The sequence below is a fragment of the Numida meleagris genome, chromosome 12, assembly GCF_002078875.1.
Source record: "Numida meleagris isolate 19003 breed g44 Domestic line chromosome 12, NumMel1.0, whole genome shotgun sequence".
NCBI lineage: Eukaryota > Metazoa > Chordata > Aves > Galliformes > Numididae > Numida > Numida meleagris.
This window is the reverse complement of record NC_034420.1, coordinates 310,560-335,582: the sequence shown is the minus strand read 5'-3', so window position 1 is coordinate 335,582 and position 25,023 is coordinate 310,560. Positions and strand designations below refer to the sequence as shown.

The following is a 25,023-nucleotide window of genomic DNA, read 5'->3' as shown; positions in this document are numbered from 1 at the left end:
TCCACACCACAGCAGGTTCCTGGCCCTCCTGGGAAACGCACACAGGCAGCACCCATCACATCTCCTACTTTGCTTGCTTTCTGAACCACGGCTTTCGCCACAGCCTCGGTGAGGCTGAACGCTCCATTCCAAGCAGGACACTCCTCACAGCGGAGCGGCCGTGCTGCACGTAAGCTGAAGCTGTTACTCGGGACTGAACTGCTACAACTGCCGTGCAGCTGCACTGCTGCCACCTGCGTTCCTGCGCCTGCCACCACTCCCTTGCCTCCCCTTACAGCTCTGACAACAGCTCTGGAACTCCAGGTCAAAGAACAGACACCCCTTCTAGAGAAGCTGTTCTCGGGTGGCTCGTTGGTAGAGCAGCTGAGGGGAATCCTAAATCCTACCTGCTGCAAGGCCTGCACCTCCTGCCCGCTCTCCTTCCTGCCTCTACGAAGCACACGGCAGCCCCACACGTAGAGCAGGGATGGCCCCAGGGCAGCTGCCCCGTGCTCTCTACCTGCACCACCGAGGGGCTGCAGGAGCATCCGCTTGCACATAGAAGAGTTCAGTGCCAGGTAAGGTCAGACACAGGTAAAGGACGAGACGGAAGCAGACGCCGCAGTGCAGCCAGCAGCACACATCCTAGTTCCAACAAGCTTTTACCCAGGGCCGCGCTGCAGCAGCCGGGCACTTCCCGCTGTTCGAAGCAGTGCGGAAGCCTCGTGCCACACCACGCGGCGCCCGGGAGCCAGTTCGTCCCCTGCACCTCCTGTCTCTCCCCTCACCCGCAGCTCCATCACACCTGTACCCGGCCCTGCTCCGCTCTGCTCCTGCCTTCAGCAGGCGCTGTCTGCCTCCGCAGCCCTCACACGGCCAGGCACCTCAGCGTCACCTACAGCTCTGCACAGAGGACTCCAGAACATGCAGCTCACACTGACGCCTGGAGCTGTGCACACGAGGACACTGAGAGATGAGACGAGCAGAACAGATTTAGACCAAAGGCAGTGGACATTTATTCCTCATTTGTGCAAGAGTGTAAAGATGCGTTTGAAGATGGATGGGACACGCTCCTGTGGCGGGAGAGCTGGAGGCCGCAGCCTCTCCTGTATATTGATGGCTTTGTTTACAATTATACTAAGAGGAGAAACTTGCAGACTCACCTATTTCACACGAATGATGCTGGCAAATACACTTGTATACAAAGAAAAGTTTCAAACTACATTTGTCACTAGATTCAAGTGAAGACTTTGTTCAAAAAAGACACATACAAGTACAATTTAAAAGTGTATGAACATTTGCAAATGTTTAGTGCAAAGTAATTATGTAAAAGCTACATTTTATGAAAGTTTGTGCTGATGTGTTTGGTAGTTTGTTGTTTTTTTTTCTTTTAATACCCTTTTACATCCATTATTTTAATTACATAAGGTTTCATTTACCTACAGTACATATGCATTGTGTTAGGTCCCATGCAAGTGGGAATAATACCATTAGGCTCTGTAAAATGTCACTGATTCTCTTTACGTAAACTGCTGATTTGGTTTTAACAGTCGAGTTCTGGCACGCTACACGTCCTGGCCTCGTGTAGGCGCTCACGTCTGCCTCATTCGGGTGCATAGCCTCGTGTGATGCAAACCAAACTGCTTCATGATGTTCAAATGCAACCGTTTGTGAATGCGGGAGTTCTAGAGAAATCCATCATTAGTTTTAGCCTGTAACAAACTGCTCTGAATAATTAAAAGCCTATTCACACAGAGTTATATGTAATGACTGTAGTAATCAGTTTATTACACAGATTAATCATTCTTGAACGTACAAGCTCCAGGGGAGCGGTTGGGTTTTTAAATATACACAAGTTTTCCGTCAAATGGATTTTTACCCTTACATCCAGAAAGACCTAAGCAGTTAAAAAACTTAAGAAAAATAAGAGCTATTAGCTATGTATTAACTGAGAAACCACGTACAAACCAAAAAGAGCATGAAGGAGGGGAGAGAGTTGAAACAAATCAACATCACTTGATGCACTAATAGCTCTGATCCATTTAAATGTTGACCAGTTAAACTTAGACCTTCAACACAGGATGCGGGTACAGTTTAATTCATTGGTCAGAACATTTACCTAAGGTGTAGGTCCTTCAGAATAAAATGAATACAGGAACAGCTTCAAGTTCTTCACCTTGTTTTTCATAACTGTTATGAGTTTAAAAGGATTCCACTTAAAATCCTTCATGGATCAACAGCTCTGCCCCTAGAAACATTAAATCCACCCTAACTCTCCCGTTCACATTTTATTACCCAATTTAAACGAACAAGGAATGCTTTTAGGCTCACAAAGTTATGACTGAAGAACCAGCTTTTCACACACACACTTCTCTGCTAGGAGTCAATGTTGGTACGGGGAAATACAGTATTTCTATTTTGTTGTTCCAAGTATGTACAACACGCAGCACTGCTGTATCAGGTAAACATGTGCACAGGGGAAGATGAGGCGTGGGCTCATAGAAAGCAGTCAAATGGAAATCAAAAGGACTTTCTCTTTCAGAGTTCCCCTATCTTTATTTGTAGAGGTTATCCAATAATTTCTTTAATTACATCGCATACTTCTGAGTCCATTCCCGAGCTATTCTGTTGTACCTGTATGTATAAAAAGAGGATTTACTTAACATAACATCCAACAGCGTTCCAGCTCCCGCAGTTCAGTCTGTAACGCGGCATGAACGTGGGCCCAAACCAGCAGGATCGTTGTTTTGTACAATTGGAAGGAGCAAATCGAAGCATTATGCCAACAGGGACACAAACACAACCCCACTGCGCTTGGCGGAGAACTGAACGTGCCGGCTTTATGAGCAAACGCTGCCTTTGCAACCCAAGCCACAGAACAGAAGCGGAGCAGGTGTGAGAAGAAAGTATTTTCAGGAAGGTTTCACCTGCCCCTCTCCCTGCCCTCAGCTGCTGTATCCCTGGGAAACTACTACTGCAGGTTTTTCATTTGGGCATTCTGGAAAACTAGACATGAGTGTCTCCCTCCCACCCCATTCTTCCTCCCCTAGAAAGTTAAGCCCCGTACACACGAAGGTGCCAACCCCAACCAGGCTCGCCCCGCGCTACACACTGCATTTAGCTACGTGTTCATGGCCATCAGGACACAAGGACTCATCCACTCAAGTTTTTATTCTGAAGGCACAATAAATACGCTCCTTTCTCCCAGCACCTGCAGCTTCCACTCTCCTTTACAGCCAGGATCACATCTAGAGGAAGCTCAGGATAACTACATAAAGCAAAGCAGTTGTTGTGATTTACAGTACTGATCAAAGCTGTGTTTCTGACTGCAGAATTCAAGTTGTTCTTGTTCTACAGTTTGCAAAAAAGCACCACAAGACAGGAAGTTTTCTAGTTATTTACATCAACCAAGTTTTTGTGCTGCAATTTAGTCTGTAGACAAAGTTCTGTAGCTTAAGAAAATGGAGAAACCACAGGAAAGCAACCGTCACTTGTTTCGAGACCACTCAAAACCAAGTCCAGTTATGTCCAAGCACAGAAGTTTCTGATTCTGGAGGAAGGGGAAAAAAGTCCTACACACAGTAAATAGGAAAGCGCAGTCAGACACTTAGCTGAGGCTTGAAACACACACTGCAAATCTCGCAGCTCTGATTGCAAACAAGATGCACAGAGTTCCCTATTCCTCAAAGACGCGAGTTTGAGAATCATTTTCCCTTCCTTCCTTGCTCTCATCAGATAACTCTGTCACTTCAGAAATTAACACTAGTGATCAGACCTGGATGGGAACAGGGGGTAAAAAAAAACCAAAAAACTCACATGATCAAATGGCAACTATGGCTACAGAGAAGGCCGTGCTGCTCAGTGAGTTCTCTGCCTTGGTCTTCACTGGCAGTCACACTTCCCACATCTCTCACATCCCTGAGCTTCTAGGCAGGGACTGGAGGAGAAAAATCCCTCCCCCTCCCACTGTTAAGAGCAGAGCAAGTCTGAGAGCACCTCACAAGGCTGAAAGTGTACAAGTCTATGGGGCCAGACAACGTGCACCCCAGGGTCCTGAGAGAACCAGCTGATGTGGTTGCCAAGCTGCTCTCCATCATATTTGACAAGTCATGGCTGTCAGGTGAGGTCCCCAGTGACTGGAAAAACAGAAACATCACTGCCATTTTTATGAAAGGGAGAAAGGAAGTCCTAGGTAACTGCAGGCTGATGAGCCTAACATCTGTGCCTGCAAAGATGGAGCAGATCCTCCTGGAAAGCACATGAGAGATGAGGAGGTGATCAGAGAAAGCCAGCATGGCTTCACTAAGGGCAGACTGCGTCTGATCCATCTGGCAGCCTGCTACGATACAGCAATGGCACTGGGGAAGAAAGGAAGGTGAACTGCTGTCATCCACCTAAACTTCTGCAAGGCCTGTGCCATAGACGTGATGATGTGGTGTGAGACTAAATTGAAGAGAAATTGATTTGAAGGGTGGGCTAATCAGTGGATGAGGAATTGGTTCGTCACAGCCAGAGGGTTGCAGTCAACAGCTCTATGACCAGGTGGAGGCTGGTCACAAGTGGTGACCCAAGGGGCCCACCTTGGTGCTCTTCAATGTCTTTATGAATGACACAGACAGTGGAATCAAGTACACCCTCAGCAAGTTTGCTGATGACACCAAGATGGGCAGTGCAGTTGATATGACAGAAGGAAAAGATGCCATGCAGAGGGACCTGGACAGGTTTGAGAAGTGGGTACACCTGAATCAAACAAGATTCAACAAGGCCAAGTGCAAGGTGCTTCACCTGGGTCAGGGCAATCCCTGATATGTATACAGACTGGTAGAAGACCTCACTGAGAGCAGCCCTGCAGAGAAAGACTAAGGGGTTCTGGTGGACAAAAAGCTGACACGAGCCAGCAGCGTGCGCTCACAGCTCAAAGGCCAACAGTACCCTGGGCTGCACCAACAGAGGGGCAGCCAGGATGGTGAGGAAGGGGACTGTCCCACTCTGCTCTGCCCTCGTGAAGCCCAACACGGAATGCTGCATCCAGGCACTGGGCTTCCAGCACAGGACAGACATGGAGCTGTGGGAGCAGGTCCAGAGGAGGCCAGAAGACATTGAGAATGCTGCAGCACCCTCCTCACAAATAAAGTCTGAAGAAGCCAGGCTTGCTCAGCATAGAGAAGAAAAGGCTCTAGGGAGACCTCACTGTGACCTTCCAGTACTTGAAGGGAGCTTATAAATAAGAAGGAGATGACTTCTTACCTGACAGTGATAGGATAAGGGATGAACAGTTTTAAACTACAAGAGGGAAGACGAAGGTCACATGTGAGGAGGAAATTCTTTATTCAGCAAGTGGTGAGGCCTTGGCATGGGCTGCCTGGGAAAGCTGTGGGTGCCCCATCCCTGGAGGTGCCCAAGGCCATGGACAGGACCCTTGGCAGCCTGAGATGGTGGGGGGCAACCAGCCCACAGCAGGGGATGGGAACTGGATGAGCTTTAAGGTCCCTTCCAACCCAAACCATTCTATGCTTCTATGTTCAAACTGTTGCTTTAAAACCTTCTCATGAGTGGAGTTCTCTTCAGTTTTGCAGTTCGCTTCAGAAGAAGCTTGTGTCCTCCCACCCTCTCTCTACACCACTTGTTCTTTTCTTGGATTGTCAAATGAAGATGAAATAGTGTTTTGTTATTTCCTTGTTTGCATGACTCCATCACCAACAGCTAGCATGGAAACATTCTCCCACTGAAGTAACTTGTTCTCCCTCTGCTGGCTACATAGGATTAAAGCATGCAGTAAAACTGATCAGATTCTAGGAGCCTTAACTTAGCATCCTATGAAATAGATTTGCACTGTTCACTTTACATTTTCATTAAGCAAACCTGTAATTAACAGCTACAACACTAATGAAAAACTATTGCGTAGAATGAAAATGCAGTAACAAACCCAGAGAAGAACAACGTCTCTTACTTTACTTCTCCCAGAAAATGTCTATTTCCTACAGCAATGAAAAGCTGTCAAAATAGCTGTATTATACGACCCCTGAAAACCTGAACGCACCACATTTACAATGTTAGAAAGGAAAAATCAAAGTTCACACTTCTTGGAGAAGCATTATTTTTTCAGTTCCGTTTTACTATTTAAGCATTAACTCTGTTTACGTTACACTTTTGGCTTCCATACTCACTTTTCTCTATCTGTTTTGTAGATCCGTGCAATCTCAGGCACTAAAGGATCATCTGGATTGGGATCACACAACAGAGAACAGATGGACAAAAGTACTAAGGAGAGAGAAAAAAAACATTGCATTAGTTTAAACACAGCTGAAGGCACCTGCAGAAGTCAGGCAGCCAACTTGCTTCCCCCAGGCATTAGTATTAGCAGCATTTCTTAAAATGATGTGCAGTGATCCCATGTGCTCCAGCCAAGCCATATTTCTGAACAAAAATTCTTAACTAATCAACTGTGCAGAACTACAAGTTTTTCCAATCTCACCACTACACCTGGGAACCTTCTGGACAGGAATAGCCAATTAGAACCTTTAAATCCTAAGAGAGAAGTGTACTGTTTGAAACAGCACCCAAAAGCCTTCTCAGAAGTATACCTGCTATTACACTTGAGATTCAGCTTCTGCATTCACACCAGACACAAAGCTCTGAAGACTGAAGCATCAGTATAAATAGGTACTGTATATATCCCAAAGCCACGTCCCACTCGCATGATGCTGCCTAGCGTAGCATCAACCTTCATCCATATAAGGAGCCAGAGGACTACAGACAGATGTGTACATTCCTACATTCACAACAAAGCAGAAGAGATGAAAAGGCAGTAAGTTATAAGCAAAGCACATCAGGACAATACTACACGAACCGTGTCAAGGGCTTCTTGCCCTCTAAGGAATGCCAAACATTCCTTTGATTATAACTGGCTGAATGCAATACAAACAGTGCCACTCCACGTGTCCCTTCATCAGTAGGGCTAAGAGCTGTCACAAGGCCTCTTCCAAGCACGCTGGAGATGACAGCAGCTACAAGTTTGAAGGTACTGAACACCAATCTGTCAGAACTTCCATCAATTGCTACTCTGACCTGGAGCAAAGGAGGCAGAACTAGTGCGCTGAAGGCATCAGTTGCAAAGAGGAAGAGCGAACAGCATGCTTTCCAGAATTCACTTTAAAAAAAAAAAGTGAGCTTATAAGAAAGATCACAAAATAAAGAATGGCAAGGTGCAGCTAGAGAGAAGGAGGAGAACAGGTCTAACATTTGTGCAAACTACAGAAGATTCTAAGTAGGACAGAAGTGAAAGCTTCACGAGCTAGTGAGCGATGAGCACAAGAACCCAGTTCAGTTCTCCTGCATGTTTCTGTAGATTTGTCAGGGGCACTGTAAGAATTTCAAGTCAAAAGCTTCCAGAACAAGTTTACTAGTAAGCTCTGCTCCTGATTTAAGTGAACATACTTCCTGCTCTCAAATAAAGAACAATCTCTTCCTCCTCTTCCACTTTGGGTCAGAACAGCACCATTACCTCAGAATAGCAGCCCATCTCCATCCAAAGTTCTTTCTTCATCACACGTGGTACTAAGAACTGAGACCTCCAGGATCATTGGTTGTGACTGGCAGCTCTGCAATAACAGCTCTGCCTCACTACTATCAGTCTCATATTTAAGAACTTAGTAATATGGAAATCAACCAACCCATCAGTGTCCCCGTAACGTCTGGGCTACGCATCCCAGTGAAGTCCCTACTGCAAGTAACCTTTAGAAAGGAGAACATCTTTTTACACTTCATAAGATGGCATCTTAAAACAGCACAAATGCTTACCATCAGAAGCGCATCTACAAATAGCTTCTTATTTTACATTCTTTTCTGGTCTCAAGAACTTCAGTGCCAGCCATCTCTTGCACCAGTTAAGTTCCACAAACTGGTTGTTTAAGGAACAACTGGGATTTCAGTTTTAAATCCACTACTGCCAATTTCACTCTGTACTCATGATTTTCTACTGTCCACTTGTAATTAAAAAAAGAGAGAGCATTCTGCACAATCAATTACCCTTTGGACCATGGATTCAACCACCTGTCTGAATACAGCTTCAAGCTTAATGATTTTAGTTGTGCGCTAGAGACACAGAGGAACCACTAGACCTGAGCCACTGTCCCTTACCAAGGCTGAAAGGCAGACAAGGCTGTAAAAGACACAGCAGTTCATCACCTGTAGCTCTTTCCACCAGTTTCAGCTTTGTTCTCCCTACCACCTTAGACATACCTGCAGCCAGCCAGTGTAGCCTGAACTTGGCAGTTTCTGTAGCTCTTTTCCTAGGGCCTATGTCTCTGTGTTTGCCAGACTCCACCAACAGACACCGAGGTTTCCTCAGGTGGTAGGATGAGTAAGAAAAGCTAACATCTGCCCCCTCAACAGGAGGAAGAAACTGACCGTGCACCCTGCAGCACCGGGCAGGAGCTCCTCGCACACCTCCCAGCAGCCTTCCCCAGCAGCAGCCCACAGAGGCTCCGCGTGGCTGGCAGCCAGCACAGGCAGCAGGAAGGCCAGGGCGCTGCTCCGTGTCCCCAGGGCTACAGTAACCCCCCAGGTGACACTGCCCTTAGCACAACCCGCTCGCTGGTCGTTACAGAAAACACCGTCATACACTCCTTACTGAAAGGGGCTGTGCTTTATTAGAGCTCCATCACTAGCTGCGTGCTTTCAGCGACGAGTATTCTAGTAACTTCAAAAACAATTTTTAGATTTTGTTTTGCAGTAGATCACTTGTCTTATATAAGTATCACTCCAAAGTTTTAGAAAATGGACTTGATCATGCAGTTTCAAGCTGCACTGACACATTCAATCAGTTGCTTTTTCTTTTTTTTAAGAAGTCTTAATTAATCAGAACTATTTTCCACAACGCTTGCTCTGACTTAAAACTTCAGATCTTTCAGTTTTATCTGTACAGCTTCAGCAAGCAAAGCATTTTTAACTGGAATTCATTTAAAGCGGTTTAATTTTGATAACCTGCTGAAGCCAGCTCTTCATCCAAAATAAATTCGGAAATTTTTCTGTTGAGGTTTTCCATCAGAACTCAGCACACACACACATATTTTAGACCAGCCAACACACTCAGCCTCTAGACTACCATTAAAGCCCCTGGAAAGAAAGAAACATACCTGGGCATAAAATTTAAGAACCCAAGTGCAAGAGGAAAGAACAAATAATCCGTAGATCTTTAGGAGTGTCAGTTACTTGTATGAACTCTTTGATGCAGTAGAGTAATTAAATAAGCCAGAGCTGTGGAAAAGAGAATGAGCAGACCACCTTCTGCAGGGCAACTGAGTACTGAGAAATTCATTCCAATAATAAAGCCTTGATGTTTATTGTCAAATGACAATATTAGCAGAACACAGTATAGTGTACAACAGTATAAAAGTTCACAAAAGCAAGTCTTGTGAGCACAGAGTTAGGCTGAATGTGGTGGTGCAGCTTGAAACCAAGAGATTGAGTCCATTTATTAGAGTCTGAGTGGTACTTCCTACAACAAATAAACTACTGTGGGGTAGGTTGAACTACTCAAGATATACAAATGACAGCGTTTTATGCCATGATCTGTTCATCCTGCTTGACAACAGGCAAGGCTGCTGCAGTGCTCGTGGAGCATCAGTTTGATTGCATTTCTCAAGCCTTTCACTAAGAGATAAATTAATAGTGTAGGAGAGCACACGCTTCACAATCTAGGTTTGCATTTGTCAGTAATAGCAGAATAGATAAAATTTAACTTTGCACTGACTCGAAGGGTTCAAGTACAGAGTTATTTCTCATGTATTCACTCCTAATTGCCAAAGCAGCCCAGCCTGTAGCAAAACATTAAGCAAATTAAAACAGTCCCTTAAAGCCTCCTTTCATTCAAAAATTGGTTTTCCTCCAGCTTTGTTTTATTTCCCTGACTGCGCAGCCCGTTTAACTCCAATACTTCAACTGTGAACTCCATCTATGTCCCTCAAACAATGAGAACAGCTTATACTTAGAGGACTCCTCCCTTCTATGAACTAGCACAGAGCAAGTTCTTCACAACCTTTAAATAAAGAATCAGGAGATCAGAACTAATCAAGGAGAAAGACCGTTAACAAAGTGTTTCTAAAGAAGCAATGGGCTTAGCTCCCCGTGGAGCGTTGATAAGGCACTCTCAAGCAGCCTGATCACTTAACACTTGATACTGGTTAAGGATGCTCCAGCAATGAGCTGTCTGAGGCCAGCTGAGGTCTACCAATGTAACAGTGCTCAACCCTGATCTAAGTCTACACTGCAAAACTTCCCTTTACAGTACACAATGCTCCAAAATTCAAGGGTAGTCTCTCTCAAAGTAGCTCCTATGTGCAGAGAATCATGCCATTTACAGCTTGCCAACAAACTTAAAAACATGTTGTAGTTGCAAGATTCACCTCATCTTCTCAGTATGGTTTTTGTGCTGCGCTCTTGCATCACTGACAGTGGAGTCTGCCATTGGGCACTTTTATCCTCCTCATTGTGCCAAACCCTGGATGGGAGTTGCAGATAGATGCAAGTTCAGTATGCAAGCTCCATGGCAGCATTTCTTCTGCCACGAACAGCTCAGTCATTAGGACAGGACTCACGAAGCAGGCTCTTCACAGATCCTTCCAGCGCTAGCCAAATGAGCAATATGGAAAACAATTAAACCCACCACCTGCCTACTGGAACGTGCTATTGGCTCACACAACTCTAAGAGGCACATCAAGCTCCTAGAATACAGTGGTTAACAGACACCTTTATAAACACCACAGGCCCCCAGCTCAATGGGGAGAGTAAGCTCCACATCCAGAAGTCTTTCCTAGAGTTCCAGCAGGAAAAGGAAGTCAACAGTACCCATGGCTGTCAAGTTCTGCTGATGGCAGGGATGATTTTGTAATCAAGTGCATCATGCAGTTCTGACACCTTTGCATATCTGGGGCATGCAGCTGTGAGTAGTTTCAAGAGCCAGAAGAAGCTGCATATCAGCCTAGTGTGTGACAGCTTTGCACAGCCGTGCAATTGGACCAAGTCCGGTCCTTGTGTGCTGGAGGACAGGTTACCACTGAAAGCCTCTACTGAAGCCTCATTAGGAGCACTAAAGCTACACTTCTAGTTTCTCTAGATATCAGCACTACAAAAGGCCAACACCAGCTCTGCCCTATCACACCATACCGAGACTGTGATCTCAGCTAATTAAGAAACAAAGATGCCATATATGTAGAAGCCTGAATCATGACCTGTAAGGCACAGACCTCAACAAAATTACTAGGAAGAACGAACGATCATCTCCACTTTCTCAGTACAGAAATCATCTTCCAAATTCAGGAGTCAAAACACTGTATTTGTTACAAAAGCCAGAATGGGCCTCGTATCCGTTACTTCCAGTTAGAATCTAACCAGAATTCCAAACAAAATGTAGCTCAGTAGTCATTCATCTGTGCGTCAACTCAGGATGAGAAGCAACTGAGGAGCTATAGAATTTCTGGATTAACCACAGAGAAGAAATTAAAAAGTAAGCACCAATTCCAAGCTAATGAGCTACTTGAAAGAAGCTTCTTAACTGGCTCAACTGCTTCTTGGCACTATTACCACTCTCTAAAGAGACCAGTCAATCTACAACCAATCTAGAAGTAAAATGCTTCCCTGGGTACCAAGGAGCTCAGGTCAGAAACAGCTAAGGCTTCCAATGATGTTCTACCTCCACAAGACCCCTACTAATCTTAAGTTTTATGTTAAGGGCAAAGAGCACTTAAGTACATCAGTGGAATGAGGAGAACAGAGCAGCTGTCTCTTAAAGTTATTCCAGTATAGTCAATTCCTATAAGGGGCAAAAGGCCTCATCAGACCAAGCCAGTCTTCTCCACCAAAAGAAGATCCATTTCTAAGGAGCAAGCAAAGACTGTACCAAGAAAGTTCCTGTTACAGTACTGGGAAAGCAATGAGAGTTCCTTTTGATGTCAGACTGTCAGGATAGCAGGATATGAACTCACCAGCCCTGGCTCAAGTCACACAGCAATCTCAAGATCACTATATAATCAAAACACTTGTGTTCTGACACAGAGCAGCAAGATTAAAAAAAAAAGGCAGTGCCAGCTGTTGTACACCATGCCTATATCACGAGCCCACCTTTCCCTGCTCTGCCTCAGGTGGATTACAAACACTATGCCACTAAGTTCTTCCTGTAGAAAGGAATTAGTTATCTTTCTAGAGAACAGGCTACTGGATCTGACAGCATTTCACTTTTTGATCTTGCTTGTACACAGATGCATGTTTTTGAATACCAAAGTAATGAAGCTCGTGTTTAGTTTAGCATGATACTCTGGGGACTACAAAATCTTAGATAGCATACATTTGAGCTCTGGACACATCACTGCTCAGGAACTCTTAACTCCATTCCAGGGCCTTATCCAGCTATTCTACTCCTCAGAACAGCTAAGGTTCCTCCCTTCCTAACCATCAGCCTGACAGCTAAAACCCTCCACATCTAGGACTGCTGCTACCTGGGGCTGTTGGCAGCTTGCTGCCGCTGCTGAGGTGCACACCTCAAGGATTTCCACAGTGAGGACTTGCAGGCTTTCCTCTGATGACATCCAGAGCACTTTGCGATGGTTTTACAAAGCTTCTCTTAGCAACTTCTAGCTCTGCACATGGAGCTGACAGTGTATCAGGACTACTGTGAATACCAAGGCAGAAGTTGAACAACCGTCTCTGTGTACAGCACAGGCATAGTCATCCAGCATGCCATAATATGAAGAGGCTCAGAAGAGTATTTGGGGAGATACTGAACGCAGAGTACTTGACTGCTCAAAGTGCTTCTAATGTTCTAAAGTTTTTAACAACCAGCTTTGTAAGTGATACCAAGCAGATTTAGCTTTATGTTCTTGATTTTCCTTTTTTAACTTTAGTATCATTATAGCTATTTTGCAATTTGGTAAACTGACTTTGAACAAGTCACTTCATTTTCTGTATGTCAGAACAAGTAAACATGAAATCCGCTGATGTTCTACCCTCTCATTAATACAGAATCAAAAAAAAATCTCACAACAGTAAGCAAACTGACTCCTGGAAGTAGTATTTCCCTGTACAATCACTACATTTGAGTTTCAGACAGCTGTTTGGCTCATGTTCAGAAGCATACGGGGCCTGAAAGTTCCGAAGTTTCACTCAGAGCCAACTAGCTGCCCACGACCACATTCAGATGACTTATGGCCATCTCCAAGGATGGAGACTCCACAGCTTCTTGCCAACCTGTGCTGGTGGCTCAGGAACTCAATCAATAACAGGGAACTTCTCAATGTTGAGAGGGAGCCTCTGGTCAGATGTGGACCCTCTCCAGAAGGAAACTGGACACCTGCTCACGAGGGATACAGAGAAGGCTGAGGTGCTCCATGACTTCTCTGCCTTAGTCTTCACCAGCAAATGGCTCTAGCCACACCACTCAAGTTGCAGAAAGCAAAGGTAAGAACTTGAAGAAGGAAGATCTGCCTGCTGTAAGTGAAGATCAGGTTCAAGACCAACTAAAGAACCTGAAGGTGCACAAGTCCACGGGACCCAACGAGATCCACCCCTGGGTTCTGAGGTCATTGGCAGATGAAGTTGCCCAGTCGCTGCCCATCATATTTGAAAGGTCACAGCAGCCTGGTGAAGATCCCACTTGCTGGAAAAAGAGGAAAACAAAGCCCCCATTTTCAAGAAAGGAAAAAAAGAAGATCCAGGGAACTACAGGCCAGTCGTTCTCACCTCTGTGCTTGGCAAGATCACAGAGCAGATCCCCTTGAAGGACCTACTGAGAGACATGGAAAATAAAAGATGAGGTGATTGGTGGTAACCAACATGACCTCACCAAGGGCAAGTCATGCCTGACAAACTTGGTGGCCTTTTATGATGGAGTTACCACATCAGAGAATAAAGGAAGAGCAACTGACATCATCTACCTGGACTTGTGCAAAGTGTTTGACACCATCCCACATGACATTTTGGTCAACAAATTGAAAGAAAATGGATTTGATGGTTGGACCACTGACTGGATAAGGAATTGGCTCAGTGGTCACACTTGGACAGAATTGTGGCCAACAGTTTAATGTCCAAGTGGAGATGAGTAATGAGAGGCATTCCTCCTGGATTGGTGCTGGGGCTGGTGTTGCTGACATCTTTGTAGGCAACAAGAACAGCAAGTCTGCAGACAACACCAAGCTGAGTGGTGCAGCTGACACACTAGAGCAAAGGGATGCCACCCAGAAGGAACTGGACAGGCTTGAGAGGTGGCCCATGCCAATCTCATGAAGTTCAACAAAGACAAGTGCAAAGTCCTGCACCTAGGTCAGGGCAACCCCAAGCACAGATGCAGGTTGGGCAGAGAATGGCTTGAGAGCAGCCCTGAGGAGAAGGATTTGGGAGTATCATGTGATGAAAGACTCAACATGAGCTGGCAATGTGCACCTGCGGGCCAGAAGGCTGCATCAAAAGAGTTGTGACCAGCAGGGCGAGGGAGGTGATTCTGCCCCTCTACCCTGCTCTTCTGAGACACCACCTGGAGTACTGCATCCAGCTCTGGAGCCCCCAACACAAGAAGGACATGGAGTTGTTGGAGCAGGTCCAGAGGAAGGCCATGAAACAAGCACAGGACTGGAGCACCTCCCCTATGAGGTCAGGGTGAGAGAGATGGGGCTCTTCAGCCTGGAGAAGAGGAAACTCCAGGGGGATGTTATAGCAGCCTTCCAGTACCCAAAGGGGCCTACATGGAAGCTGGGGAGGGACTTTTATAAGGGCATGTAGCGACAGGATGATGAGAAATGGCCTTAAATGGGAAGAGGGTAGATTTATACTAGATATTAGGAAGAAATCTTTACTGTGAGGGTGGTGAGACACTGGAACAGGTTGCCCAGAGGCTGTGGATGCCCCCTCCCTGGAAGCATTCAAGGCCAGGCTGCATGGGGCTGTGAGCAACCTGGTCTAGAGGTATCCCTGCCTATGGCAGGAGGGTTGGAACTAGATGATCTCTATGGTCCCTTCCAGCCCAAACCTTTCTATGATCATATGATTTAAGTTGAATTCTTGAAGTGAATGAGATTGAAGTTGCTCACTAGGCAGGGTCTTCCAATGCACCAAATATAAACACCATGGCTCCTTGAGCAGCCAGCACAGAGAAATGCAAAGGAACAGAGCAAGCTGCCTCACCTTTACTGAAGAAATACTTCATTTTAACACTCAACTTGCACACTACTTGCCAAGCTCAAGAGAAATTAGGGTTTTCCCCAAATATGGCTGAGAACAATTAAAAGCAGGTGAGGACACTTTATTCTCCTGTTACAGATTCTTATTTATTAAGGCAATGATAACATTTTTAACTTAAGTTTATGCATTCTGCTTAAGCTTTGGAATCAAGGTAACCACCAGGGTGTGTTTACAATTAGATTTAGAGATTATTTGTTCTACAATATGTACTCGAATGAATATCTACTTCAGAATTACTAACAGAGTTATTCATACTACTATTTCAGAAGTTCTGTGTTGTTTACCAACTTCTTCAAAATGGATTTTGAAGAATGGGGAGAACATTAAGAAAGAATGCAAACCCAAGATGCTAGCCACCTCTACTACCATAACCATAATCACCTCAAATTACTTACAGCAGCAGAAAAAAAACTTCCTTGTTTATTTAGCAGTCTGAAATAAAGGTTCTTACAGCCCCAAGCTTAGGCATTAGCAATCTCACCCTGCAAAGAGGGCAGAGGCAGGTTCCCAAACCAGATACACTGGACTGCCCTTTGGAGCAGCCTGCCATCCTCCACAGCAGGAGCAGCCACGATCCCTACCTTTACTGCTTACATTACCCTAGTTAATTAACACTGACATGATTTTCCCCCAGTATTTCCACCAGAAATGAATGCTATAAGCTGTAAGTCACTGCACACCACTTTAACTTTCCCCTTTCAGGGGAGAGTGAAAAGCAGCACGTTCCAGAAAAATGGGCTATTACATGGTAACTGCAACATAACATCTCGTCTATGTGAGCTGCTGGTAATGTCATCCTCCAGATGTCTCAGAAAGAAGCTGCAAATGATAAGCTGGTAAATGGAAGAACTGTTTCTAGTCTTTCCCAATTTCAGTATCAGTAGAAGCACACCTTTCCCCACACCCACAGTGCTGCTTTTGAATAGATGTAAGGCATTAGTTATTCAGCATAAAGCTGAAGTCCTGTTATTCACAGGAATTACCTAACCCAGCAGCTTTCCCTGTTAGCAACACATTTACTCTTCAGAAAGGCTAACCAAGAAGTCACTAGGGAGCTGAAATAGCCCTGAAGTCTGTAACAACACAGCTGCAGCCTTACTCAGAACATTTCCACCCTAGAAGACTGATGCTGTCTCTGTAAAATGTATTTGTACTTGATCAAGACAAGAATGATTCTTCTGACTCTTGTCCAATGGTAATTTGGTCTGCTTTCTGACAGAAAGCATCTCTTATTTCTGACAGAAGCCACCCATCAGCATTTCTTTTGCTGCCTTTAACTCCATCATGAATTAATACCAAGAGAACCCTGGTAAGACTTCTCACTGGTTAGATCTGCTACGCACAGGAGAGTTTGCAGAGAGTTCACAGGAATGCACAATGAGAGACAACTGGTCAGTAATATACATGCACCTAATCTCAGGAAGCATGCTTTCAGAGGGGAGGCGGTGACAGAATGGCCACGCTGATTCCATGGCTTACTCCAGCTAAGCTACGAGGATGCAGTTTGAAGAGGATCAGAAAAAGGAGTTCAAGGCAGAGAAGAAAGGAGCTGGAAAAGCATACTGCAGCTGGATTTGGTTCATTAAATTAAGTCAAGGTATGAAGTATTTTGCGATTAAAGCTCTCTGACAGCCATTAATAGCACGTCTGCTGATGCTCTCACCTAGCCTCTTAAATTCTCACCCATTTCTGTCACAATTTCAGAATATCTTCCAGTATTTTCAAACATGCTATTTATCATCCCATTGCATATATGCTAACTTCAGAATCCCTAAGACAAGCAAAAATAACATATCATGCCACATTACAAACTCTGCAGCTGTAGAATTCTAACCAATTATGTTTTGATAAAATTGTTGTATATGTTAATTCTACCTTAGTACTTCCAACAGTACCTAGTACTCTACTGAAAGCATTCACAAAGAAAGCTACAGGAAGCAGACAGTCATTTGCTCTTTACTGGCACTATTTCTCCTCTTTTCAAGTTGCAGTAAAGACCTTCAGCTTTGTGCAACAGCAGATTGACTTCTGTCAAGACACTGTTTTGCCCTTTCATTCTCTTTTTACAAATACGTCTTCAGCTGGACAGATGGCACAGGAATTTTTGTGAGCTCAGTAAAAGGGAAACATTAAGATAAGAGAGGTAACAAGTCATCTGCTTGAACCAAAAAGTGTCTGAGGACATCACACGTGGTGGGAGAGAAGAACTGCACGTTTTTGTTAGCCTTCTTTAAAAGCCCACTGCCATTTTCCTACATTTTACTTTGTGTACAGTTTCAACACTGGAGTCTTCTTTTGTCATGGACTACATGTTTTTAAGTTCAAATGTTTGTCCTGAAGTACAACTCCCTATGCAGAACTGCCAAGACTAAGTACTTAATTCAGTAAGATTTACTGGATCTATTAGCAAAACCAAACAGTCTCCCTATGGTCAAAGAAATTGGATGATCCAGTGCTTGTGAAGAACAGGTTACAAGCTACACATGGAGCCACAAGACTGAAGCTGTGATCACAGAAGCAGTTAGTAGTAAGAATGCAGCTTTTTTTTTTTTAAACATTCTAAACCTAGATCAGTAATTAATTACAGCAGAGTAAAATTAAGTGAGCATTGGAGGTACCTTTTGAAATAGTTAGTGCTGGGGACCACTGTGATCGTAGAATATCAAGACAAATGCTGCCATTACTGTTAATATTTGGATGATAGATTCTTGTTGTAAATGCAACCTGCAGAAGAAGGAAAATTTCAGTGTAGGCTCACAAATGTACATTACACCACATGGTAATGAATAGATCTATGGCACAAGGCACTCACCTTAGGTGGTTTGAAGGGATAATCTGTTGGGAAGTGAATTGTCAAGAAAAATACTCCACCTTGATAGGGACTGTCATTCTGTTAATGAAAAGGAATCGTTGCAGTTTGAGTTTTTACAAGAAGACTGGTCATAGAAACTATGAACATCAATTCTCTCATACTTACTGGTCCCATTATTGTAGCTTGCCAATGGAACACTGAAAAAGAGAGAGATTAACTTTGGTTTGGAGAAGCTCAAGTAATGAACTACTTAACTTCAAGAGAAAGCAGTACAGAGAAGTCTATTTTGAAAACAAAACCTTCTGAAAAACTGCAAGGACACAAGGCAAAAAGCTGAACAGAGACAGGGCGATGCACTCTATTTCATGTACACTTGGTCCACACTTTCAGAAGTGGTTGTGGTAGCATACCTGCGTTGCACCCTGAAAGAAATCCCACCTCAACAAGAATCCAGACAGTTTATTCATTGTTTCAGACCCAACAAATCTGAGCATTCCGTTCTGTGGTTTCTAATGAAAATCTACCATTACCTGAGACAAAGCCTAGTTTCCAACAGCTGTACTGCCCTTTCAGAGAGAGTTACAGCAAAGGCACGGAGTAAGTTCCTCAGCAGGATCTCTCCTGTGTGGCTCCTTAACCAAGCAGAGGGTAAACCTAAGCCTTGTGTATCCCGCGTGTAAGGAGTTCACCTACAGTCAGCAGCGTCCTGACTGAACATTTGACTTCAGCCTGACAGAAGCCTGAAAATTTCATTAAAGCAACAGAAAGTAATGCAAGTTGTAGAAGAATGTAAAACAAGTCTGCTAAACACTTGAGACCAGTGTGCCAGTACACTTGGGGTTAAATGGAAAAAAATTAAATCTCACTCATATGCATCTGTACAAGAGAACATCTTAATCTGGTAAGACAGAAGGCTTGTGAAGAACGCCTTTATGCTGCAGAATATAAGGAAAATAATCAGTGCTGTTAACCTGCTTCAGGGTTCTTGCTTTCTCTAAACAACCCAAAGCTAGCCTGTTCATAGCACACCAGCATAACAAATTATTTGTCAGGTACTGTGGGAAGTTTCTTCTGCCTGGATGTTGGCTGCACGATGCCTTTAGAACCAGGGAGCTGAACACAAGCTGACTCCAGTCATACAAGTCTTTAAGGCACAGAAGTGGAAGCCATCTGCAGCTGCACGCTTCATGTGCAACCAGCGTCCCCAGCTTCCACCACCACCCAGGCCAAAAGGTGGCTGTGACACAGCAGCACTGTATGCCCTACTCTAACATGAGCTGTTTTTAATTACATGCTGTACAGGCACTACAATTGAGTATGATCTCAGAAAGAATGGAAAAAGGCAGAGTAGAAACAGCCCTGCCAAGACTCAAGCACAAAAGCAGCTGGTTCAAGTAGCAGGTTTTGTAACAAAGGGTATTACAGCTGCTGACAGCAGCTAGCGTGGAAAAAACTACATTCAGCGTAGAGTCAGGAAATCAAGACAATGCCTCATGCTTTCAAATGCAACATTCACCCATTTTAAAAGGTTCAGACAGCTTCAGAGCAAGTCCACTGATAGTAGATGGATGGGGAGAAGACTGGAACAAGAGGACAAAGGGATGGCAAAAAGCCAGTGAGGAGTGCAGCTTATCACTGAAGAATCCCTGAGGTTTTCACATGCATCAGTAGATGCTGGTTAAGATTGAGTACAGCTGCACTGGAACATATAATAAATACTGGACGTTAATTTGAACACCTCTGCATGCTATGAAGGTAAACTGTGACACCCAGTCATAGTCTTAAACCTAAGAGAAACCAGAAGGAATGCCTTTGCAGGGTGTCCCAGCACTGCTGACTTTCAGTAGCTAAGCACAGGTACACATTCAGAAGCGAGCTAATCCACTGCACAGTGCTCTGGAATTATACTACAATCTGGTAATATCATCCCAACCATATTTCCCAAACAGAGGATGGAGCTGAGTGGAGGATGACAAAACCACCTTATCCAAAGGGAAAAGGTATCCAGTCCCTAAGGTTAACAAAGCAGAAGCAGCTTTTCCCCTTCCAGAGTTTATGAAACATAGGGATGAGCTGCTGACACACGTGGCCAGTTTGCATCAGCTGGAATAGGCAAAAAACATCACTTTGAAAGCACAGCATGCTCTGAACCCTGAGAAACATTCTGACAAGGCAACCCAGGCAGACCTAGAGCACAGGGAGCACTGTAAGAAAGGCACCTTCCCACTGCTGTCCCTGCTATTCAGTTACATACGTCCAGAGCATGAGCTCTCAACAGTGGAAGATTTTCAGGGATCTACCAGAAAGGTGGCACGAAGACCTGAGAATTACTGCCAAATACAGAAAGCTTTGAAGTAGCCCTCAACCACACTGGTCAACTTACATTACCACCTCCTCCAGACAATCCTGATTGTCTTTGACACGCTTCTGAAACAACAAAGTAGTTCATTATGGCACAAGTCAAACTTGCAAGTTTGTGGGAAGAAAATCCTCAGATGGGCTCTGCATCTTACTGATTCCCTTCCACGTACCTGCAAGGTTCCTAAAATACCACTGCTAAAGCAGGAAAGTTACAGGATAACTAGAAGTTTGATAGTGCTGCTAAAACCAGAACTAGATACAGCCTTCACCTGCCTGAAGGCGCTGCCAAACAGTAACCTCCCCACAAAAATCTGTCTTTCATTCTTGAGTGAAGTGCTCTTTTTTAACCTGGTCTTAGACTTACAAAATTAAGTTTCTATACACTGAAGAACTTCCAAATAGTTTAAAGAGAGATGGGAAATATTGAGTCACAGCCTGAACCACTGATTGAGCACCTGGGGCAAAGATCCAGTCTGTCCTGGGAGCACAGGTGAAGGCAATTCACTGTGTGCCCAGAAGGGCTGGAGCCTGGCTCCTCTTACACCTCACTGAAGGGCTGACTGCCACCGGGGAAGGATCTCTTCCTGAAGATGCCTCCTCAGTGGAGTTTCCCCTGCAAACCTTGATCCTCAGAGATGGGTGAACAGTCCTTTTCCTTCCTTGGTAACACCTTTCCATCATGCTGGTCTTTCTGTCATTACGACTGCTAAAACTGTTCAGAGTCATTCTCAGAAAAAGAAGACCCAAGCTTAAGAGTTCTCGGAGCACAGATGGAGGCCTCCCTTAAACATTCCTTACTCCTACAAGCTTGGATGCTACACTGAGCAGCACCCTTGTCAGAAATGCTGCTGCACAGCTGGATGCTTAGCGAGCACCCCAGTAACAGCTGAACTGTTCTTATGTAGCCTCTTTGACATGGCAGAGCTGCTACAAAGGCATCAACACATTGTCTTATCTCAGGCATTTTATGCTTCAAATACTCATGCATTTAATTCATACTGCAAGTAACTGGATTTTCCCCAGGGCAAGTGTTATGTTACAAAGCAAGAGGTGAACTTACAAGGGGTCCTGTCATTGCAGGCATCTTACTGACCTCAACTATCTAAGCTAGGATCAAATGCTTAATGCTCTTACAAAAAAAAGTAGCACTTTATGAAGAAGTGAGAAATCTTATGTAAGAAGGCCTGAGCAACTTGTGAAACTACTTCAGTCTAGTTTAAAAGCAAAGGCCTCTCACAAGAAAAGAAAAACCAACACCCACAGCTGTAGTAGGGGCCAACAATTAACTTATCTAATTCACAGGTAATCACAGCAGCCTGGGGAACATGACCCAGAACTACAATGAGAAAGACCCATATGAAAACCTATTAAATCATACAACACACCTTGCCCTCTTCTAGGAGAAAACACATGAGCAAGGTAACAGGAGATCTTACCACAAATAAAAGAAGTGCAGAGGAAGGTCTCCAACAATAACATTCTTCTTTCACACAGCTCTTTGAGCTTCAAGAAGGGCAGAAAAAGATGCCCAGGTCACATATGTACCAGGAAAACAGAGCAGCTGGTGCCTGGGCCAACAAGGCAGCCCTACACTATTCCCTCCAGGGCACCTGGCAGACCCAGCTGATTGCAGAACAGGTTTTAAGCATACCAGTACCATGCAATTTAAGGATTCTCTGCCTGCACTTCATTTCATAGCAAAGCACATGCATACAAATCCAGTGACAAAGCTGACGATACAGCAAGATCTACACTCTGATTTTGCATACTCAGAACTCCTGAAGGAGCATCAGATTGAGTTAAGTCCTGCCTAAAGGTCTCAACTTGTTTTTCAGTTCTTACGCTGACATGCTCTATAGTGCAACAGCACAACCCAATTAAAAACAGTTTTTCAAGTGTTCCTGTAACTTAAAATCTAAAAATACTTTACAACTCAAGCTTCAATTCACTAATTAGTTTTCCTTCCACTCACATTTTACCTTGTTACCTTTAAAGACTGTACGTTACCTTTTTAGGAAATGCAGCAGTTGCTTTAAGTCCTGCGTAAAATATAGTTAACTGTGACCTTGATGTACCACCATCCAGCATTAGGAGCAGATTGCTTTACTTCCACAGGACCATGTGACTACACTATATATAATTTAGGTACCAAACAAGTTCAGACAGCTGTAGGAGGCTGCTCGCTGGTTTGGCCAGGGTGGGACCGAAGCTCCCTGCATGCTGCCTGCAAAGGTTGGTATGAGAATGCCAGAGCACCGGGAGAGGGAACAGAGCTGCCCCATGAACCGGGCACAGATCTCAGGTGATCCACAGGGAACATATCACAGGACAGCACCAAGCGTTGGGCCGGTATGGGGAACAGTCTCTAGTACTCCAACCCAGAGCACAGACAAGCTCCCCTTAGGGAGGAACTAGGTATCCCGTTTTAGAAGGAAAACAGAGACCACAAGTGCACGCTGATAGCAGCATACTTACTGTCATCACCAACAGGCCCTGCTGAACACTGTGCTGGAGGATCACGTGCCAGATCATTCAACTCCTAGACAAACAAAACAAAAAACAGAAACAGTTGTTTCATTTAATCAACACCAATCACATTATTGCTATAAAAGCTGCTGGTAGCGCTTGGGCTATTGCTCCTGTTCTTCGTGGGAGTACTGCTCATCAGCTTCATACATCAGTGAGGTGAGACCACAGGAATGGTACCACCACCACACTAACAGCCCAGAACACGGTCACTCCTTAAATCAACGCAGTGTATTTGGTGCACACATCAGTTACCTCTCCTGGGTTTCCCGACACTCCACTCACACAACTCTCACTAAGTCACAGGGTCTATCAGGTTAACTTTGCCTTCACTGAGAATAAAACTTAATGCCTTGACTACGCTCCAGATTTCTCATGCATCACACTAGCCCAGGCTGCAGAGCTAGGGCAGCTCCAAGCCAATAACACACTGCCAGCCCTCCATCTTCCTGCCCCACAACAGCTCCCAAGCTGCTCCACCACAGCACTTGTATTTACTGCAGAACTTCATTCACCCTGTTGTTTCATCAGACTAGAGGTGGTTCAACAACAGAACACAAGGCCTTCAGTAACTAGCTCGAGTCCACAAACAGAAACTCGCGTTTCTGAAGTACCTATGTCAGCCAGGCCTCACTCTGAAGCAATCCTCTTACAAGTTTCAGTGCGTGGCTGCATGACGAGAACCAAACTACCTCAACCTTCAGCTCAGAGCCCACACCTACCCACCACCCACACGAGCAGGCTGCTCAGGAAGCAGACACTTAGTGACAAGCACAAATGGAATAAAATCCCAAAATCAAACTTGTTTGTGTTGTCCCAGGCTCAGCCACTGAGCAGCTCTGCAGGGCTGTGAAAGAGAAGCGTGCTGACTCCGAACCTGGTAGGTTTGTTTTCATGCTAGCTCAGACTAGAAAGCTAAATACAAGCACCAGGGCACTACTGTGAGAACAACCAAACGCAGCACTCAGGAAACACTCCCAGCCCCTGGCCTGTTGCACGCACAGCTCTTCACTGCACAGCCTGCACAGCTTCCCAGCCCAGCTGAAGGCCTCCAGGAGGCAGGGGCAGCTGAGCCCCCCACAGCACCGACCTGAACACAGGCCTCACAGCTCCCCATGGACTTGCACTGGAACAGGCACTGAGCACACAGCCACGTGAGCAGGTGCTATGCCACACCTGAAGGTGGACAGCACCTCCAAGTATCTCCATGACATAAGAGGGAAGCCCTTCACAGTTGTCAGCTATGCAAGTCAGCGCAGAGCAGCCAGTTTTAGCCCTGTGAGGATTCCCTCCTTCCTTCCTGAAGGATGAGCCAGCAAAGAGATCCATAAAGCACTCATTCCCCATCATCACACTTTACACCACCCACTGTGCACCTGTTGTAAATCCAGAACATCAAATACATCAAGTACCAACCCAAGCAATAGAACTCTGCTTCATCCTACAGCAGTGTGTGTACTGTGACAACATTCAGACAGCAGTGGTCTCAAAAACACAGCACCCCTCACAGCAGTGCCCTGAGCTCTGCTCCAGTCCCAGTAAGCCCAGCACCGAGCTGGCCAGCCAGCTCAGTGCCTTCCTGCTCACCTGACAGGCACGTGTTGTTCCTCACCATACAGCCACAGAGAATGAAGCAACTCTCTCTGTGTGTATGTGTATATACACACACACACACACACACTTTAAGTACAGACATAAGAACTAAAAAGTAAAGAAATAAAATTTCAGGAACATACCTCATTTTTCTAGGAGCCTGTAATAACTGTATGAAGCACAGCACACTTCCAAATGCTACTGACTCTGATCTCCCGGAGAAGGCAGTTGAGTGCTACAGTACTCAGAACTCCAAACATATCCATGAGAAAGAAAACCCTATGCCTCTCCTCTGTATAAGCTGGCAACCTCTTCACTCCTGTTGTGTACACACCCAGGATGCAACAAGGCCACCCTGGGAAGGAATACTATCGCAAGAGCACACCTGTGTCATGTAAGACCACAAGCTACCACTGCCCGGGTTTCAGAGCCCAGCACACATCTTCTCCACCAGAACTGGGAAACCAGCGCGGCAGCTGGCAGAGCTGCCTCACCACCCACCCCACGGCAGCACCACCCCGGCA

General features: G+C 45.0%; 1 protein-coding gene across 1 annotated transcript; it reads right to left on the bottom strand.

Annotated features, from left to right (window-relative positions):
- On the bottom strand, positions 1,737 to 24,574 carry UBE2D2 (ubiquitin conjugating enzyme E2 D2). The gene is made up of 6 exons (XM_021410149.1): positions 22,856 to 24,574; positions 18,185 to 18,216; positions 18,020 to 18,097; positions 17,826 to 17,931; positions 6,147 to 6,240; positions 1,737 to 2,613 (listed from the first exon to the last, which is right to left on the bottom strand). Coding segments are annotated over exons 1-6 (357 nt in total). The 5' UTR covers positions 22,857 to 24,574; the 3' UTR covers positions 1,737 to 2,567.

What these genes read in the sequence shown, in the direction of transcription:
- UBE2D2 (XM_021410149.1), bottom strand. An exon ending in AAGCTACAATAATGGGACCA is followed by an intron (nt 18,098 to 18,184) that starts GTAAGTATGAGA and finishes TTTCATTAACAG; the next exon opens with AATGACAGTCCCTATCAAGG. An exon ending in AGCACTAACTATTTCAAAAG is followed by an intron (nt 6,241 to 17,825) that starts GTACCTCCAATG and finishes CTCTCTCCTTAG; the next exon opens with TACTTTTGTCCATCTGTTCT.